The following is a 20,820-nucleotide window of genomic DNA, read 5'->3' on the forward strand; positions in this document are numbered from 1 at the left end:
TCACCACCACCTTCTCGAGGGCAATTAGGGATGGGCAATAAATGCCGGCCTCGCCAGCGACGCCCACATCCCATGAACGAATGAAAAAAAAACTGTGTTTTGTAATAATGGGATCATAGTGTGTACGATCTGCACTGTATTGGTTCGAACTGCAATGCTTGAAATTGTGTCTTTTTACATTGAACTGTGTGTATCTTTAAATTTGATAAAATAAAGTCTATTTTGAAATATTAAAAAAAATTGTCAAGTTCCTGACAGTTTGTTGTGTCAGTGTGAGTAGAGCACTGTTCTTTATTGGTTTGATGGTTGATGAGGTCACTAAGGGAGTGAAGGGGATGGGGGAAGAGAGGAACTGACTCACGTGGCTTCTGGAAGTCCATATAAATAACATCCATTGACATTCCCCTGATCACTACTTTACTTGACTCTTCAAAAAATACAATCAGGTTTGTCAGGCATGACCTACTTTTCACAAATCCATGCTGGCTCTCTCTGATTAACTGAAAATTCTCGAGTTGTTCAGTCACCCTATCCTTAATTATAGACTCCAGCATTTTCCCCAGATCAGATGATAGGCTAACTGGTCTATAATTCCCTGGTTTCCCTCTCTCGCCTTTCTTAAAAATGATAACCCAAGACAAAAAAAATCATAAAAATGAACAGTCAGGAATTAAAATGTGCATCAAACAGACAGCACACATGTGCATGTCAGAACTGCATAATTACTCAATGGGAAAGCTGAATTGTTCCCTGAATATTAAGTATTTAGTGGCAAGAAGTTTTAGCCTGCACTATCATTAAGCATTATGATAGTCAATACAGGTTTGGCGCACTTTGTAAGCAACTTAAGATGCCTGAAGCGACCAGATCTTGTGGTACAAATCACGTTCGTACATTTGTTTCTCATTGAATTGGAAATCGTTAGCTAGATAAAATGTTAAATCTGTTTCCTAGATCTGCGTTATCTTTAATTTCTAATGTTGGAAGCTAGCTCACTTTTTGCTGAGTTTACTTGCAAAATGAAATGATTACATTATGTTAAGGTTAGATGGTTCAAGGTTGCCATTTTCCTCACAAAGGGCAAAGAGCATTCCACATGTCTTCAGTTTGCTTTACTATGAAATGATCATCACTGTAGTTCAGCATATTTCCATTCCACATGCCTATGCCACGGAGTTTCAATTTCTTCATGATCGTTGACTTAATTGAAATGCTCTGCGGATCGTCATACCAGACCAGATGATAAGTATTGTTAACCTGCCATAAGAAAACAAAAGAGAGTTACACAGATAGGAGCGAGGGGTTTGGGTCAATGCACAGTTCGAGACACAGTGCTGAAAATCTTCAGCAGCACTATTTAAAATGCTTGCATTAAAAGACAAGCTTAGGTGGGCTGAGGAAAAGAAAGGTAAAGAGGTGGATTGTTCCAAACCTTAGTTGAAACGGATTGTGAAAAGCACTGTAACATTACATGAACTGTAAGTAATCTGTAAAGTGTCTGAGTACATTTACACATCACACCTGATTAGGAATCAAAATAGAAACTAATTTTAGAAAGAATCTGACCACTGAGCCTTCACTATGATAACAGAACATCGAATCTGAATAAATGTCAACTTTTTGAATTCTTTAAATTACTAAAATTAAATGTTGTTCTAAAAATGACAGCGTGGGATAGAGTACAAATGATTTAATAGGTTAATGTCATCATTAAAATATCGCGAGACTGTTCACTGATTGAATTAAGCGTTCATCCGTTAACATCCCACAGCTTAATTTCAAGTCAGTGATATAACGATGTTACTGCACTTCAAAGTAACTTATTGTGAGAAGCACTTTGGGACGATTCAGAGAGACAATCGATAAAGCACAATATAAATGCCATTCTTTAACTTTTACTGATACCGGCTTTTTATTTCCTACCTGTAGTGTAGAGATTTTGTTTTTAAAATTCCAACGTTTTGTCATTGTGGACTAACTCTCTGTTCAAACAACGAAGCTTTGAAAATGAGCCGAAGTTCCTCCATGGGCTTGACATTTAAATTCAGGTGTCCTGATGAGAAACCCTCAAAAAGAGGATCTCCGTCTTAGATTCAAGCCAAATTGCCCAAACTGTCAGCTTAATTTTTAATATGAAATCCAACAGTCTATGTCGGAAACAATGCTTCACACTCAAGCACACATTTCTGAATATTGTGGATGAGCTTTGCTGAAGATGCAGAATCATAGTATCATAGAATGGTTACAACACGGAAGGAGGCCATACGGCCCGTCACATCCATGCCAGCTCCCTGCAAGAGCAATCCAGCTAGTCCCATTCCCCCGCCCTCGCCCCTTAGCTCTGGAAAGCTTTTCCTTTCAAGCACTTACCGAATTCCCTTTTGAAAGTTTTTTTTTATTTGTTCATGGGATGTAGGCATCGCTGGCAAGGCCAGCTTTATTGTCTATCCCTAATTACCCTTGAGAAGGTGGTGGTGAGCCGCCTTCTTGAAACGCTGCAGTCCGTGTGGTGAAGGTTCTGCCACAGTGCTGTAGGTCGGGAGTTCCAGGATTTTGACCCAGCGACGATGAAGGAACGGCGATATTATATCGAATTCACTTTTGAAAGCCACTATTGAATCTGCTCCACCACATCTTCAGGCAGTGCATTCCAGACCACGACCACTCGCTGTGTAAAAAAGTTTTTTCTCATATCACCTTTGGTTCTTTTGCCAATCACCTGAAATCTATGTCCTCATTCTTGACTTCTCCACCAATGGGAACAGTTTCTCTCTATCTACTCTGTCCAGACCCTTCATGACTTTGAACACCTCTATCAAATCTCCTCTCAACCTTCTCTGCTCGAAGGAGAACAACCCCAGCTTCTCCAGTCTATGCACGTAACTGAAGTCCCTCATCCCTCGAATCATTCACATAAATCTCTTCTGCACCCCCTCTAAGGCCTTCACATCCTTCCAAAAGTGCGGTGCCCAGAACTGGCACAATGCTCCAGTTGTGGCCGAACCAGCATTTTATAAGTATTCATCATAACCTCCATGCTTTTGTAATCTATGCCTCTATTTATAAAGCCCAGCATCCTGTATGCTTTCTCAACCTGCCCTGCCACCTTTAACGATTTGTGCTCATCAACCCCCAGATCTCTCCTTTCCTGCATCCCATAGTTTACATTGCCTCACCTTTCTTCCGACTGAAATGTGTGACTTCACACTTTTCTGCGTTGAATTTCAGCTGCCATGTGTCCACCCATTCCACCAGCCTGTCTATGTCCTCTTGAAGTCTATCACTAACCTCCTCACTGTTCATTACACTTCCAAGTTTTGGGCCATCTGCAAATTTTGAAATTGTGCCCCTGCAGCTCCAAGGAAATCCCAATCTATCATTTTTAACACTCAAATCAATTAACTCATCTGGATGCTGTGCAACATATGAACATAAGACACACATTTAAAGCGCAGATGGGACCTCAGTTTAGCGTGTCATCTGAAAGATGGCACCTCTGACAGTGCAGCACTCCCTCAGGACAGCAACTGAGAAAAATCCAATGGACAGCCCAGATGTCAATTCAGATGCAACAAGGCAAAAGATTATGGTGTTCGATTGGGGAAAAAAATGATTTGGGGGAAAATAGAAAGAGATAGATGACTTGCAAGTCAGAGTTAGCATTGGCCTCCAGAGAAAACAATTTAAAACAATAGGATAAACCAAGGTCTGATTTAACTCAATGTGGAACATTCTATCATCTCAAAATAATCTGTTCAAATTGCTCAAAGTAACAAAATATTGCAATCGAAAGGTGGAAAACATGATTTCAATGTTACTGCTGAAAGCTCAAGCATCACAGCCTTTGACTGCAGTGCATCAAGTATCTCAGCAAGATTTGGCCAATGTCAATTAGACATGTGACTAGGTAGAATGCAGTTGGTTGAGAGTGTGTGGTATTTGCTACTGTGCAGTTTTCTTATGTACAGGGCACGCTACCGTCAATCTTTTGTGTTAAATTGATCATCAAATGGGAGACAGGGGCACACATTTCACGAACTGAACTATGATGATTTTCACAGGAGGGTCAATATGGGTTGTGTGAAGTGATCTATTTGAAAAGTCCACAGCTCGGAATTGGTTTGGTGCTTTGTCTGTCAACTCCCATTTTCTTGGCTATTCTCCAACTACACACATTTTCTACTGCAGAAACTGTACATTCTGAACTTTGCTGAATCCTGCACACAGAGAATATTGAATCATGAAACACTGCAATGTTTGCATTCTGCAAAGAATGGACAATGCACAACTCTCCATTGTGTTTTGATTGATAGTCTTACCATGTAGATATAATATGGGGCTTTCTGCTCATCATCCCAATATCTGCCAGTAATTGATTTGTGCACGTGCTGTACGATCTCTTTGTATGGGACCTGACGTCCAGCTGCACCACTGCAAGGGGCACCTCGGGAAGCAATCTTTTCCAATACACACCTACCACCCTGAAAAGTACGAAAGGATGAAAAAATAACACTTGTGAATAGAGTTACTTTGGTAATTTCAAAAATGCAATAACAGCATGACTGATCTCTAAGTGTAAAGGCTATGAGGGACAATTAGAGAAACATAAGCTTTACAATATAGAGAGGAGGGTCTCTCACAGAAATATATAAATTAAATAGTACATTTATAGATAAGGACAAGGTTGTAACTTGAAATAGACAGCAACAAGACTGAATGTCGAAGATTAAGGGGTGATCTAATTGATGTGTTTGAATTGATCAAAGCAGTTGATAGGGTAGATAGAGAGAAACTATTTCCTCTGGTGGGAGAGTCCAGAACAAGGGGACATAACCTTAAAATTAGAGCTTGGCCATTCAGGGGTGTTGTCAGGAAGCACTTCTTCACACAAAGGGTGGTGGAAATCTGGAACTCTGGACCTCAAAAAGCTGTTGAGGCTCGGTCAATTGAAAATTTCAAAGCTGAGACTGATAGATTTTTGTTAGGTAAGGGTATTAAGGGTTACAGAACCAAGGTGGGTAAATGGAGTTAAGATCCAGATTAGCCATGATCGATTGGTGGAACAGGCTCGAGGGGCAGAATGGACTACTCCTGTTCCTATATTCCAATGTCTCCCACTGGGTATGGTAGCATTGTGGTTATGTTACTGGACGAATGAACCAGATACCTGGACGAATAATCTGGAATCATGAGTTCAAATTCTGCTACAGCAGCTGGGAAATTTAATTTCAACTAAATAAAATCTGAAATTTAAAAAAACTATTTTCAGTAATGGTGGCCATGAGACTATGGGATTGTTGTATTTCATCTGTTCACGAATTCATCCATTCTGGCCGATATGTGACTCCAGACCCACAGCAATATAGTTGATTCTTAATCACCCTCTGAATTGGCCGAGCAAGCCACTCAGTTGTACAATCTTTGCTACGGACTGCAGCGGTTCAAGAAGGTGGCTCACCACCACCTTCTCAAGGGCAATTAGGGATGGGCAAAAAATGCTGGCCTTACCAGTGATGACCACATCCCATGAACAAATAAAAAAAATTGTAAAGGAATGAGTTTTGAGAAAAGATCAGCAGAAGCTTAAGATTTGCAGCTCAGAAGAATGCAATTAAGGGGAGGCCTCAGTGGAATAAAATGTTGAATAGCATGGGTAAGGTAAGCCCAGCCAATGGATGCATGTGGAAATTAGTGAAAAGTAAACATAGAACAGATATCAAAAATCTTCTTTATGTAAAGAGAAGTTTTTGAAATAGTCTACAAGCAAGTGAACAGAGGCAAAAATACTGGACTGTTCCAAAATATAATTCGATGCCCTGTTCGGACAGATAATGTACCAGAGGGATGAGTTTCAGGTGAACTGACTTCACTCTCATTTCTTGTGCAATGCAAACAATTAATTTCCTCAGAAAAGGGAATCAATGGGATAGTTTGCACAGCAACAAGACAACGGTTTACTAAAGTTAATTCTCAATAATTAGGATATCTGAAAGCCAGATAATGACAACACCTTACCTCAAACAACTGCCTGCAAGTATAGTCATAACCATACCATGGAACTCCCAGCACGAGCTTTCTGGAATCAATACCCAGATTGATATAAGCGGAGTAACCTAAATGGGGAAAATAATAATGAGGGTCCTAGATTCACATTGATATCGGGCAGGTAGACCCTGAACCAGATGGTCTTATTGTACATACCTGATAAAGTCTGGTAATAGGGAGCATTTGGCTTTGAAAAGCAAATGTCCCACATTTGACTCTGCATATCATAGGACATCACAAATAAAAAGTCACAGGAATTTGCAATTCTCAAAAAGTCATAGCATCGGCCATCAATGCAGTCTGGAGACCAAGGCACGTTAAATGTGACCTAAGGGCCAAAGAGTAACAAGAAAAAGTTAGTTTCATCTCATACCTGATGTTGGATATCACTAGTAGTTATATGGTTTTTATATGCACTCGCACATGGTCCAAGGGAGCTGTGAATTTAACAGGTTAGGAGTTCGACAGTGTTCATGACTGTATAAAAAGGAACAGGATAAAGTTGGGGCAAATAGTGAGTTAGAATTAATAGGATCCTCGGTTATCAAATATTAATCAGGTTCAATTCCCCACTGCTCACCCACCTTCTTCCTCCAATTTTCTGTCAGTTTTCTCTCCTCCTCTTCAAAAGGCATTAAGTTGTGACCAAACTGCAGTCCTAAAAGGGCCAGCCCCACTCCAATACCTAGTCAAAGTGCCCAAAGTTTGTTTACACGAGGCCAGACATTGAGTGCTGGCAGGCTATTTGACCGTAGGGCCTAAGGTCAAGAATTAAATCACTGCAATCTGAGTTAACAAGGTCTAAGAACAGAAGAACATAAGAAACAGAAGCAGGAGTAGGCCACATTGCACCTTGAGCCTGCTCCGCCATTCAAACAGATTGTGGCTGATCTTTGACCTCAAATCCACTTTCCTGCCCAATCCCCATATCCCTTGATTCTGCCAAGAGTCCAAAAATCTATTTATCTCAGCCTTGAATATAATCAACAACTCAGCATCCACAGCCTTCTGGGGAAGAGAATTCCAAAGATTCACAACCCTCTGAATGAAAAAATTCCAACTCATCTCAGTCTTAAATGGCCGACCCCTTATCCTGCGACTATGCCCCTTGTTCGAGACTCTCCAGCCATGGGAAACAACCTCATAAGCCCGCTCATAATCTGATATGTTTCAATGAGATCATCTCACTCTTCTAAACTCCAGAGAGTATAATAGTGATCCAAGGTGGCGTACAGTGTGGGGAAATGTAAGGTTATTCACTTTGGTAGGAAGAATAGAAAAACAGAATATTTTTAAATGGTGAGAAACTATTAAATGTTGGTGTTCAGAGAGACTTGGGTGTCCTCGTACACAGTGAATTGTTATGATCTGGAATGCACTGCCTGAAAGGGCGGTGGAAGCAGATTCAATAGTAACTTTCAAAAGGGAATTGGATAAATAATTGAAGGGAAAAAATTGCAGGGCAATGGAGAAAGAGCAGGGGAGTGGGTCTAATTAGATCGCTCTTTCAAAGAGCTGGCACAGGCATGATGGGCCGAATGGCCTCCTCCTGTGCTGTAACATTCTAAGAACCGATGTGAAAATTACAGTTCGAACAATGCTGGTCCGGGAAGCCGGGCCTCAAGTCACTTGTATCATTCTGGGCTACAAGTGGTGCAGCATCAAGTTTGCTGTATATCCATTTAAACTGATTCAATCTAAAATTTCTAACCTCAGCAATGGTTAAAGCAGCTTTGGAACAAGATGATGCACTGATAAACAGCAGCTAAAAATCATGATTTCAATTCACTTATCCAGAAAAATATCAATGGTCTTTACAATTAAGTAGAAACTAAATTGCTTATCCCCATTTAATAAATAACGGCTCCTTTACCTGAGACCCAGGTATTAAAATGTGGAATTTCTTCGTGGTTTCGGCAACCAGGTCAGTTATCAACAATTTGATAGCAGAATTATTTTCAGCAGAAAACTTCAGGTCCAAATTGATTCCATCCATAAATTGTCTTTTTACAGAGTTGACTCTGTGATTGATCCATTTTCTTTGGTGATTTCTGTCCATAATGTCTTTGTATGTTGGAACTCCTGGTGAACAAACAATGTCCATTTATACAGAAATAAAAACAGAAAATGCTGAAAATACTCAGCAATCCGGGCAACATCTGTGGAGAGAGAAACAGAGTTAATGTTTCAGGTCGATGACCTTTCCTCAGAACTGGAAGAAGTTCGAGATTGAACAGTTTTTAAGCAAGTGCAGAGGCAGAGAAAGGGGGGGTGGGGAAGGAAGGGGAGGGGACAAAAGAACAAAAGGGAAGGTCTGTGATGGGTGGAGGGCAAGAGAGATTAAATGACAAAAGGGATGATGGTGCAAGTCAAGGAGGGTGGGAATGGGAAAGGTAAAGACACGATGGGCTGAAGGGCCTCCTCCTGTCCCTTATCATTCTATCAACTTCATTGGAACAGTGTAAGAGGCCGAGGACAGAGAGGTCAGAGTGGGAGTGGGACAGAGAATTAAAGAGGAAAGCGACCGGAAGGTCAGGGTTACGTTTGCGGACTGAGCGGAAGTGTTCAGCAAAGCGGTCACCCAACATGCGTTTGGTCTCCCCAGTGTAGAGGAGACTGCATTGTGAGCAGCAAATACAGTATACTATACAATCATGGAATCATAGAATGGTTACAGCACAGAAGAAGGCCATTCAGCCCATCGAGCCTCTGCCGGCTCATTGAAAGAGCAATCCAGTTCGTCCCATTTCCCTGCTTTTTTCTCGTAGCCCTGCAAAAGTTTCCGTTCAAGTATTTATCCAATTCCTTTTTGAAAGCCATGATTGAATCTGCTTCCACCATCCTTTCAGGCAGAGCGTTCCAGATCATAACTACTCGCTGCGTAAAAAAGCTTTTCCTCATGTCGCCTTCGGTTCTTTTGCCAATCATCTTAAATCTGTGTCCTCTGGTTCTTGACCCTTTTGCCAATGGCAACATTTTCTGCTTATTTACTTCATCTAAACTCTTCAGGATTTTGAACGAAGGGGAGTGGGTTTTGGGGATGATGGAAGAGGGGACCAGGGTGTCGCAGAGGGAATGGTCCCTTCAGAATGCTGAAACAGGGGGGAGTTGAAGATGCTTTTGGTGGTGGGATCGCGCTGGAGGTGGTGGAAATGGCAGAGGATGATACATTGAATGTGGAGGCTCGTAGGGGTGCAAGGTAAGGACAAGGGGGACCCTATCATGGTTCTGGGAGGGAGGGGAAAGGGTGAGGGCAGAAGTACGGGAAATGGGATGGACATGGTCGAGGGCCATTAACTAGAGTGGAGGGGAATCCTCGGTTGAGGAAAAAGGAAGACTTATCGGAAGCACTGATGTGGAAGGTGGCATCGTCAGAACAGATGCAACAGAGACGGAGAAACCAGGAGAATGAATAGAGTTCTTACAGGAAGTGTGGTGAGAGGTAATCAAGGTAGCTGTGGGAGTCAGTGGGCTTATAATAGATGTTGGTTGACAGCCTATCCCCAGAAATGGAGATAGAGAAGTCGAGGAAGGGAAAGAGATGGACCATGTGAAGGCAGGAGGAGGTTGGAAATTGGAAGCAAAGTTGATCAAATATTCCAGTTCAGGGCGGGAGCAGGAAACAACACCGATACAGTCATCAATGTACCGGAAAAAGAGGTGAGGGAGGGGTCCTGAGTGGGACTGGAACAAAAGTATTCCACATATCCGACAAAAAGGCAGGCATAGCTCGCCCCCGTATGAGTTCCCATAGCAACACCTTTTATTTAGAGGAAGTGAGTGGAATCAAAGGAGAAGTTGTTCAACATAAGAACAAGTTCAGCCAGGCTGAGGAGGGTGGTGGTGGATGGGGACTGATTGGGTCTCCGTTCAAGGAAGCAGCGGAGGGCCCGCAGGCCGTCGTGGTGAGGGATGGAGGTGCAGAGGGACTGGACGTCCAGGGTGAAAAGGAGATGGATAGGGCCGGGAAACTGGAAACTGTTAAAGTTACGGAGGACATTGGAAGAGGAAGAAATAAATTCCATGGGGCAAGAACAGGCTGAAACAATTGGTCGACCGGGGCAGTCCAGTTTGTGGATCTTGGGGAGTAGGTAGAAGCGGGTTGTGTAGAGTTGGGGGACTATGAGGTTGGAGGCCATGGGGGGAAGATCCCCAGAGGAGATGAGGTTAGTCATAGTCTGGGAAAGTATGACTTGATGTTCAGCGGTGGGGTCATGGTCCAGGGGGAGATAGGAGGAGGTGTTGGAGAGTTGCCATTCAGCCTCTGCGAGGTAGAGGTCTGTTCACCAAACTACAATAGAGCCGCCCTTGTCAGCAGGTTTAATGACAATGTCAAAGGTGGAACTGAGAGAACGGAGTGCTGCAAGTTCAGATGGAGGTCGATTTACAGAGCATTTACAGAGCATCATTCACAGAACATTGTGTCCAAAGACACTTTACAGGACAGAACTGCCAACATCAAGTAGGAAGTAGTAGAGGAAGATTTAGCTAGAATTTGCATTCACATCGTGCCTTTCACATCCTCAGGATGTCCTTAAATGCTTCATAGCCAATAAATTATTTTGGAAGCGTAATCACTGTTGTCTTGTAAGCAGATGTGGTCGCTAATTTGTGCCCAGCAAGGTCCGACAAATAGGAAATTAGATAAATGGCCAGTTAATCTGTTTTGGTAATGTAGGTTGAGGGATGAATGTTGTCCAGGACACCAGGAGAACTCCCTGTTCTTTGAATTGTGCCAATGGGGTCTTTTACATCCACCTGAACAGGCAGGTGGAGCCTTTGTTTAAGGTCTCATCTGAAACACAGCACCTCTGGCAATGCAGCATTCCCTCAGTACTGCACTTATGTGTCACGTCCTGGAGTAAACCCAAAATCTTCTGACCCAGGAGGAGAGACACAGTGCTGCCACTGAGCCAAGCTGACACTTGAGGGAAGTGACCAAAGGCACAGTCAAACAGGTAGGTTTTGATGAGGCATTCGAAGATAGGAAGAGAAATAGCAAGACAAAGAAGTTGAAGAAGAAGAATCTGGAGTTCAAGGCAGTAACAGCTGAAGGTTCTGCCATTGATGGAGGAAGAGGAGAAATCTCAGTCGCCCAGAGTCGGAAGAATGGAGCGTGTGTGCTGGGCTCTGGACACAATTGGGTCGAGCTTTCATTAAACTGCATTCTTCATTCTAAATCCTGGCATCAGTGGCAGACTGCTGCTGTGCCAGGGAATAAAAGTTCCACCTATCTATTTATAGGTTATTAAAAACACTATGTCCTGTCATCTTTTTATTCAAAAGTTCTGTGTCAACACTATCTTTTGTTTTTCTATTTTAATTGTGTTCCCATCCAGTGACGCCTGTCCTGTCTCCTTTATAATAGGATTTTGCCCATAATGTGGCCTGTGGTGATGCAGTTCCACACTACGGCCACCAAGTGATGGTGTGGAACAGATTTCTCAACCTGCAGCTGAAACTGTTTTTCATGGACCATGTTTTTCCTCAGTAACTGCAATATTTAATTTATAAAATAAGAGTTCCTAAAATAAAATACAAATTCAAAAAATGACATTTCACAATAACATGTTTATATTTATTCACCGAATTTTCATTTGTGTCTTTTAGTGTCTTTGCTTGAAGTGAAGACATTGAAGACAAGTGAAGTTTTTATTTGAAGGCCTCAGCCTGTCTCCAAAGCCTGGACATATCCTTCTCCCTCATACACTTCTGCAGCTTCCCCTTAAATGCATCCATTATATTTGCATCAGCCACTCCATGTGGTTGCAAGTTCCACATTCTCACCACTCACTGACGAAAGAAGTTTTTCCTGAATTCCCTATTGGATTTATTTGTGACTATCTTATAGTTTTGGATTACCTCTAGTTTTCGACTCGCCCACAAGCGGAAAATTACAAACATATGAACATACGAGAGCAGGAGTAGGCCATTCAGCCCCTCGAGCCTGCTCTGCTATTTGGTAAGGTCATGATTGATCTGATTGTGACCTCAACCCTACTTACCTGTGTCCCGACTACAACCTTTGACTCCCTTGTTAATCAGGAGTCTGTCTAACTCAGCCTTAGAAATATTCAATGACCCTGCCTCCACCGTTCTCTGGGAAGGGAGTTCCACAGACTCATGACCCTATGAGAGAAAAAATTCCTCCTCATCTCCGTCTTAAATGGGAGACACGTTATTTTTAAACTGGTGGCCCCGAGTTCTGGTATCTCCCACAAAGGGAAACCTCCTCTCATCATCGACCCCTTCTCGTCCCTTCAGGATCTTGTATGTTTCAATAAGATAACCTCTCGTTCTTCTAAATTCCAGTGTATGCAGGCCCAACTTATCCAACCTTTCCTCAAAAGATAACCCCCTCATCTGAGGAATCAGTCGAGTGAACCTTCTCTGAACTACCTCCAAAGCAATTATGTCCTTTCTTAAATAAGAAGACCACAACTGCATACAGTATTCTAGATGTGGTCTCACCAATGCCCTGTACAACTGTAGCAAAACATCTCTACTTTTATATTCCATTCCCCTTGCAATAAATGACAATATTCCATTTGCCTTCCTTATCACTTGCTGTACCTGCACACTAACTCTTTGTGATTCATGTACTAGGACACTGATTCCTGTGGCACTCGTTACATCTTGCCAATTTTTTTTTTTTTATTCGTTCACGGGATGTGGGCGTCGCTGGCAAGGCCGGCATTTATTGCCCATCCCTCATTGCCCTCGAGAAGGTGGTGGTGAGCCGCGTTCTTGAACCGCTGCAGTCCGTGTGGTGACGGTTCTCCCACAGTGCTGTTAGGAAGAGAGTTCCAGGATTTTGACCCAGCGACAATGAAGGAACGGCGATATATTTGAAAGTCGGGATGGTGTGTGACTTGGAGGGGAACGTGCAGGTGGTGTTGTTCCCATGCGCCTGCTGCCCTTGTCCTTCTAGGTGGTAGAGGTCGCGGGTTTGGGAGGTGCTGTCGAAGAAGCCTTGGCGAGTTGCTGCAGTGCATCCTGTGGATGGTGCACACTGCAGCCACAGTGCGCCGGTGGTGAAGGGAGTGAATGTTTAGGGTGGTGGATGGGTTGCCAATCAAGCGGGCTGCTTTATCTTGGATGGTGTCGAGCTTCTTGAGTGTTGTTGGAGCTGCACTCATCCAGGCAAGTGGAGAGTATTCCATCACACTCCTGACTTGTGCCTTGTAGATGGTGGAAAGGCTTTGGGGAATCAGGAGGTGAGTCACTCGCCGCAGAATACCCAGCCTCTGACCTGCTCTCGTAGCCACAGTATTTAGATGGCTGGTCCAGTTAAGTTTCTGGTCAATGGTGACCCCCTGGATGTTGATGGTGGGGGATTCGGTGATGGTAATGCCGTTGAATGTCAAGGGGAGGTGGTTAGACTCTCTCTTGTTGGAGATGGTCATTGCCTGGCACTTATCTGGCGCGAATGTTACTTGCCACTTATGAGCCCAAGCCTGGATGTTGTCCAGGTCTTGCTGCATGCAGGCTCGGACTGCATCATTATCTGAGGGGTTGCGAATGGAACTGAACACTGTGCAGTCATCAGCGAACATCCCCATTTCTGACCTTATGATGGAGGGAAGGTCATTGATGAAGCAGCTGAAGATGGTTGGGCCTAGGACACTGCCTGAGGAACTCCACGTGCCCGATCGAAACCATTCATAATTTTAAATACCTTTATCAGATCACCTCTCAGCCTTCTCTTATCTAGAGAAAAGAGCCCCAGCCTGTTCAGTCTTTCCTGATAATCATGCTCTCTCAGTTCTGATATCATCCTTGTAAATCCTTTTTGCACTTTCTCCAATACTTCTGTATCTTTTTGTAGTATGGAGTCCAGAACTGTGCACAGTCCTCTCAGTGTTTTCTAACCAAGGACCTATACAAGATTAACATAACTTCTCTGCTGTGAATTATTTCCCTCTAGAAATGAACCCCAATGCTTTGTTTGCGCTTTTTAAGGCTTTCTTAACCAAGCATTTCAGCTCAAATGCTCAAGGTAAGTACAGAAGATCGGAATAGGGCGACGATGAGGGAAGCGGTGGTTCGGGCACCTAACTTGCAGGAACATGTGAGGGGTGAGGGACTGATGCTTCCAAAGATGTCAATAGCAGTTTGGGTCGCATTCCATTAGACCACCCTCCTCCCCAACAAGACATGTTAGACCCTCCATTCCCCGATCTCCCCAATACTGCCAGATCCCAGCAATCCCTGACCATCTCCTGAGTCCTTGCTGGATCCCACAATCTCCCTCCTCAGAATTCTCCCCCTCCCCTACTCCTAGATCAGAAGACTCCCGCTCAGTGCTCACGAATCCAGCAAGTTTGGGAGGTGAAAAGTAGAATAAAAATACATCACCAGTCAATCTCCCATGGCAATGGACAAAGAGAGTCCAGACTTGTGTAGTATTCAGGCGAAGCAGGATTGGAGTGTGGGGGATAATTCCACCAGGGTGTTCAGATGTAACTCAGTCCCCATTGTGAAATCATAAATTTTGTCCTAATTTTTAATATAATACTTTGATCAATTGTAATTTTTATTTTAATAGCAATTTGAGCTGAAAGATGCAAAACAGAGGTGCTACAGTGCCACCACTGGTGGGGAGGATGTAATTACAGTGCATCAAGTTTACGGAGACAGTTCCCATTATAAATGTGGACAGAGGAATTTATAAATGGAAAAAGTTGCAACAAAAGTGTGAAAAACTTGACTACAGAAAGTAAGGTTTTGTAGACAGGAGGTGTGTGTGTGGATGTAAGATTTTAATATATTATAGATGGAATGTGGAATTATTAGCTCGAGTTGTGCAGGAGCTGCAGAGGAATTTCAGCACTGTAAGGTCGCAATTCAAGGCTGTGCACTGAATGTCCTTTTATGTGGTTCTCGATAATACAGCTTGCATTAGAAGACAGAAGGACATTTGTTTTTTCTGTGATAAAATTACTTACCTCTCAGGACAACTCGAACTTGATTCGCATGAGCATAACACAAAAGCTCAGGATCGTAAGGTCCAAAGGCTGCTATAGTCGTAACCTTAAACCAGTCATAATACTTCCAATCCTTTCCTCCAACATCAAAGACAAAGACCTAGTACGAAATAAAGCAGTCAATTGCAGTAATGAAGGGCAGAAAACTGCCATTTAAAAATATATATTTTCACAATCAATGGCCCAGATTTTGTTGACAAAATAACGGTGAGGCGAATGGGGCTCGTTTTATTTATGTGTAAATGGTACAGCAACTTCAGGCGAGGGGCAGATACGCAGTTAAACTCAAACATCCACAAGTTGCTGACCGAGTTGGGCTGCTCCGCTGTTCGCTTCACGAAAACAGCATCCAGCTATCTTGCTCAACCTAAAAATGCATTGAACGACGTAAAGTTCATGTATTTGCGCAGGAGATTCAAACTAAACTCGCCATGGAAAGTTACGTCTTTTCCATTCCAGTCTAAGTACCTTTTTAACGACGGTGAATGTGTTCATTATCGGCAATCAAGATCTCTGGCACTGAAAATTAACTATTACAAGAGTGGAGTCTCATTCCTTCAGGATTTAATTGTTGTTGGAGCTTTTAAAAATGGCAATTTTAAAATTAAAACTTTTTTTTCTTCCCCTTTCACTCGCTTTTTTTCCCCTCTTTTAATCCAATCTTTCTTTTCCTCTCTTTATTTCTCTTTCTGTACCTGATTTGACATTGAATTCGCCCACTCTAATTTAGACTTCCTTCTCAATCCTTGCGCTGTTAATTTCACAATCCTTCAATCTCATTGGTTAAGGAGATACCCTGTTTCTTGCCCTGTTCACTCAGCTCCCAAATGCCCTGTTTCACTCACTGCCCCGTTATCAGTTCGCACTTTCAGCAACTTGCCACTCAAAAACGTGCAAGGGCAGGTCCAAGTAACGGCAAGCACCGTTAGATGCCCTGTTAGAGCAAAATTTGGCCCATTATCATTTCCCCAGGTTGTAGGGTATGGAATGGCTGGTGAACTGATTCTCAGGTTGCCACCAATGTCGATCTAAATGCAGCCACCAGAAAAAAAGAATATGCTAAAGAGGAACAACCTCTCAGAACTTCCATCTCCACAATAGTGCAGGTGAGAGGAACTGAACAACATGAGGAAAAGGAGCTCACATCCCAATACTCCATTCCAAGTGTTGGTGCTCAATACACTGCAAAAGGACAACTTAAACTCAATAAATTCATTTTACAAGGGACTTTGGAGTTATAGTTTAAAAAATTTTCCATTCAAGGTACCTGGTGTCAAATCAAGCATTTCTCCCATGAGACCAGCAAGACTAGATCAGAATATAGTTCCCGAGAAAGAGAAACAGCCCATACTGCACCAGTGTGACATTTTTCCATTTCTCACACCAACCATCCTGTGTTCTCAAATGAGACTGCCTGTTTAGTGCTGCAGTTTAGTTCATCACAGTTTTGTGATTTGGGCCCTTTCCTTTGGACTGAGACGATCAAACATGCATCATCCAAGCTGGCACTTTTGTGCAGTAATGAGAGAGTGCTGCATTGTTGGAGGGGTTGACTTTTGGATGAGATGTTAAAGTGGATCTAATAGACCGCTGGCAATATTGAAGAGCAGGGAGTTCTCTTGGTGTCCTGGCCAACACTTTTCTCTCAACCAACATCAGCAGAAACACATTAACTGTTCATTCATGCAACTTGCTGTTTGTGGGACCTTGCTCTGCACATATCAACAGAATTGTATTCCAGCACAATCTCTAACCTCATAGCCCGGCATATTCCACTCTCTACAATTACCAACAAGCCAGGGGATCAACCCTGGTTCATTGAGGAGTGCAGAAGAGCTTGTCAGGAGCAGCACCAGGCGTACCTAATAATGAGGTGCCAACCGGGTGAAGCTACAACACAGGACTACATGTATGCTAAACAGCAGAAGCAACATGCTATACACAGAGCTAAGTGATTCCACAACAACCAACGGACCAGATCAAAGCTCTGCAGTCTTGCCACATCCAGTCGTGAATGGTGGTGGACAATTAAACAACTAACGGGAGGAGGAGGCTCTGTAAACATCCCCATCCTCAATAATGGCAGAGACCAGCACGTGAGTGCAAAAGACAAGGCATGAAGCGTTTGCAACCATCTTCAGCCAGAAGTGCCGAGTAGATGATCCATCTCGGCCTCCTCCTGACATCCCCACAATCACAGAAGCCAATCTTCAGCTAATTCGATTCACTCCAAGTGATATCAAGAAACAGCTGAGTGCATTGGATACATCAAAGGTTATGGACCCCGACAACATCCAGCCAAACTGTTCCAGTACAGCTGCAACCCTGGCAACTATCCAACAATGTGGAAAATTGCTCAGGTATGTCCTGTCCATAAAAAGCAGGACAAATCCAATCCGGCTAATTACTGCCCCATCAGTCTGCTCTCAATCATTAGCAAAGTGATGGAAGGTGTCGTCGACAATGCTCTCAAACGACATTACTCATCAAAACTTGCTCACCGATGCTCAGTTTGGTTCCCGCCAGGACTACTCAGCTCCAGACCTCATTACAGCCTTGGTCCAAACATGGACAAAAGAGCTGAATTCCAGAGGTGAGGTGAGAGTGACAGCCCTTGACATCAAGGCAGCATTTGACCGAGTGTGGCACCAAGGATCCCGAGTAAATTTGAAGTCAATGGGAATCAGGGGGAAAACTATCCAGTGGCTGGAGTCATACCTAGCACAAAGGAAGGTTGCAGTGGTTGTTGGAGGCCAATCATCTCAGCCCCAAGACATTGCTGCAGGAGTTCCTCAGGGCAGTGTCCAAGGCCCAGCCATCTTCAGCTGCTTCATCAATGACCTTCCCTGCATCATAAGGTCAGAAATGGGGATTGCACAGTGTTCAGTTCCATTCGCAACCCTTCAGATAATGAAGCAGTCCGTGCCCGCATGCAGCAAGACCTGGACAACATCCGGGTTTGGAATCATAAGTGGCAAGTAATATTTGTGCCAGGTAAGTGCCAGGCAATGACCATCTCCAACAAGAGAGTGTCTAACCACCTCCCCTTGATATTCAACTGCATTACCATCGCCGAATCCACCACTATCAACATCCTGGGGGTCACCATTGACCAGAAACTTAACTGGACCAGCGACATAATTTCTGTGGCTGCAAGAGCAAGTCAGAGGCTGGGTATTCTGTGGCAAGTGACTCACCTCCTGACTCCCCAAAGCCATTCCACCATCTACCAGGCACGAGTCAGGAGTTTGATGGAATACTCTCCACTTGCCTGGATGAGTGCAGCTCCAACAACACTAAATAACTCCACACCATCCAGGACAAAGCAGCCCGCTTCATTGGTACCCCATCCATCACCCTAAACATTCACTCCCTTCACCACCGGCGCACAGTGTGACCCATCCATGGGATGCATTGTCGCAACTCACCAAGTCTTCTTCGACAGCACCTCACAAACCCACGACCTCTACCATCTGGAAGGACAAGGGCAGCAGTCACATGGGAACAACACCACATGCACGTTCCCCTCCAAGTCAAACACCATCCCAACTTGGAAATATATCGCCATTCCTTCATCGTCGCTGGGTCAAAATCATGGAACTCCTGACCTAACAGCACTGTGGGAGAACCTTCACCACACTGACGGCAGCGGTTCAAGAAGGCGGCTCACCACCACCTTCTCAAGGGCAATTAGGGATGGGCAATAAATGCTGGCCTTGCCAGCGATGCCCACATCCCATGAACAAATTTTTAAAAATTGCCGCTGAGTTTGCCGACAACACTTCAAAAAGTAATTCATTTCATGTGAAGTTCTTTGGGACATCCTGAGGACATGAGGTGCTCCATAAATTCAAGTTTATTCATTCTTGGAACCAACAGACAGAGGAGACTTTTATCCCACCCATCTGTCAGAAGAATGTTTTGTTAGTGGGAAGGTGGGGGAAGTGGGATAAAAGCAGAATGAACACATCGAGCCTGCAGGTTATATTGGTGGTGCTCTTGTTGCTGCCACACTGCCCACTTAGTAACATTGCTCTGAAGTAAATACTGACCTCATCAATACAGTCAGCAGTTACAGAGTCATTTTGCAACCAATGTATTTTTTAAAGATCTGTTACGTTGTATTCAGTTTAACCGTGGCCAAGGTCCCAGTTTTACAATGAGTGAAAAAGTCAAATGTCATTTTTATTGCATGAGATTCCAGGATTTTTAACTGGTGTTTTGGGGATCAATATTCTGTGAAAACCACAAACCGGTGACCTCAACCATGGTATTAGACAGACACACTGCAGGAGTTAGATCACACATCATTTAAGACTCTGCACATTGGAGAAATATTTTAAGAAACACATTTTATGGATGCTGCACTTGTTAAAATATCTTTGCACTGCTCAATACTACTGTTGGTCTTATTTTATACAAACTGTAACGATACCAACATTAACACTTTAACATACGGATTATAATATGATACACTTGGCATTTCAACAATAATCGGACATTCCTCCCCCCACTACCCCCATCCCAATAGCTCCACCTGTCCCTCACCCCGACCCACACCCCTCAGACTGTTCCTGACAGTTGGACCATATCAACGACCCCTCTGCAGTCCATCTCTCACCCATGCTCCAGGCTGGAGCTCTCTGTTCCACCGCCGGCCCCCAGCCCAGCCCGTGGCCCAATTCCAAGAAAGGCTGTGCCCCTCAACCCAACTCAGCCCAGCCCGTGTCCCCCAACCCAACTCAGCCCAGCCCGTGACCTTTAAATTCACCTCACTCCCCAGACGCCTTTGGCTCCAATATTTTAACAAACACCACCCACCGTGGTAAACAAGCCCATGAGCAGGGGGCCCCCACCCCCGGCCCCCGAACACCCACCCCCGGCCCCCGAACACCCACCCCCGGCCCCCGAACACCCACCTCGAACTCATGCTCCACGGTCACGGGTTTGCACAGAGCCCGATCCGAACATGGACAGCCGGTCCCGGAGCCGGAGCAGATCCACAGCACGAGCACGACCAGGGTCTGCGCCAATTCCAAACTCCAGCGCATCCTCTCCGCCTGAGCTCTGCCCGATATGAAGATCCACCAGATGCAGCAAGATCATTTATTTATATCCACCCGGATGTGACTGATGATGACACCTCCTGAGTCTCTCTCTCTCTCTCTCTCTGTGTTGGTGGATGTGGCAACAGTGACATTTTGAAACAATCTTCATACTCTGAAATGCAATTTTTAAAGGGACGTTCTCTTCTCCCCCTTCCTCCAAATCTTGGCCAACCTTCAGCCCAACACCGAACAGAGTAACTAATAAAGGAAAAAGAAAGAACTTGCTTTTGTATACCGCCTTTCATGACCTCAGAATGTCTCAAAGTGCTTCATCCCTCTCCATGACCACAGTTTGAGGCTGAACCAGACCGTTTGCAAACTTGGAGTCCTATTTGACCCTGATATGAGCTTCTGACCACAAATCCTCTCCATCACCAAGACTGCCGACATCCACCTCCATAACGTTGCCTTCTCCGACCCTGCCTCAGCTCATCTGCTGCTGAAATCCTCATCCATGCCTTTGATACCTCAAGACTTGACTATTCCAATGCTCCCCCACCGGCCTCTCATCTTCCACCCTCCAAAACCTTGAGCTCATCCAGAACTCTGCTGCCCGTATCCTAACTCACACCAAGTCCCATTCACCAATCACACCTGTGCTCGCTGACCTACATTGGCTCCCAGTCCACCAACACCTCGAATTTAAAATCTATCCCTCAACCAACAACTAAATGTAAACC

At 44.0% G+C, this 20,820-nt stretch overlaps 1 protein-coding gene across 1 annotated transcript; it reads right to left on the reverse strand.

The window, feature by feature from the left end:
• Positions 1–1,071: 1,071 nt before the first annotated feature.
• LOC137325635 (di-N-acetylchitobiase-like) lies at positions 1,072–20,083 on the reverse strand. The gene is made up of 7 exons (XM_067990901.1): positions 19,952–20,083; positions 14,994–15,132; positions 7,919–8,127; positions 6,202–6,373; positions 6,016–6,113; positions 4,320–4,481; positions 1,072–1,257 (listed from the first exon to the last, which is right to left on the reverse strand). Exons 1-7 carry the CDS (start codon positions 20,081–20,083, stop codon positions 1,072–1,074), a joined length of 1,098 nt encoding a protein of 365 aa, XP_067847002.1.
• Between the last annotated feature and the right edge of the window lie 737 nt (positions 20,084–20,820).

This window comes from Heptranchias perlo, chromosome 9, assembly GCF_035084215.1.
Source record: "Heptranchias perlo isolate sHepPer1 chromosome 9, sHepPer1.hap1, whole genome shotgun sequence".
Lineage (NCBI taxonomy): Eukaryota > Metazoa > Chordata > Chondrichthyes > Hexanchiformes > Hexanchidae > Heptranchias > Heptranchias perlo.

What these genes read in the sequence shown, in the direction of transcription:
- LOC137325635 (XM_067990901.1), bottom strand. Translation starts at nt 20,083, where the DNA reads ATGCGCTGGAGTTTGGAATTGGCGCAGACCCTGGTCGTGCTCGTGCTG. An exon ending in AGTTCGAGTTGTCCTGAGAG is followed by an intron (nt 8,128 to 14,993) that starts GTAAGTAATTTT and finishes TTTGTTCACCAG; the next exon opens with GAGTTCCAACATACAAAGAC. An exon ending in CTTGCAGGCAGTTGTTTGAG is followed by an intron (nt 4,482 to 6,015) that starts GTAAGGTGTTGT and finishes CGTACTTTTCAG; the next exon opens with GGTGGTAGGTGTGTATTGGA.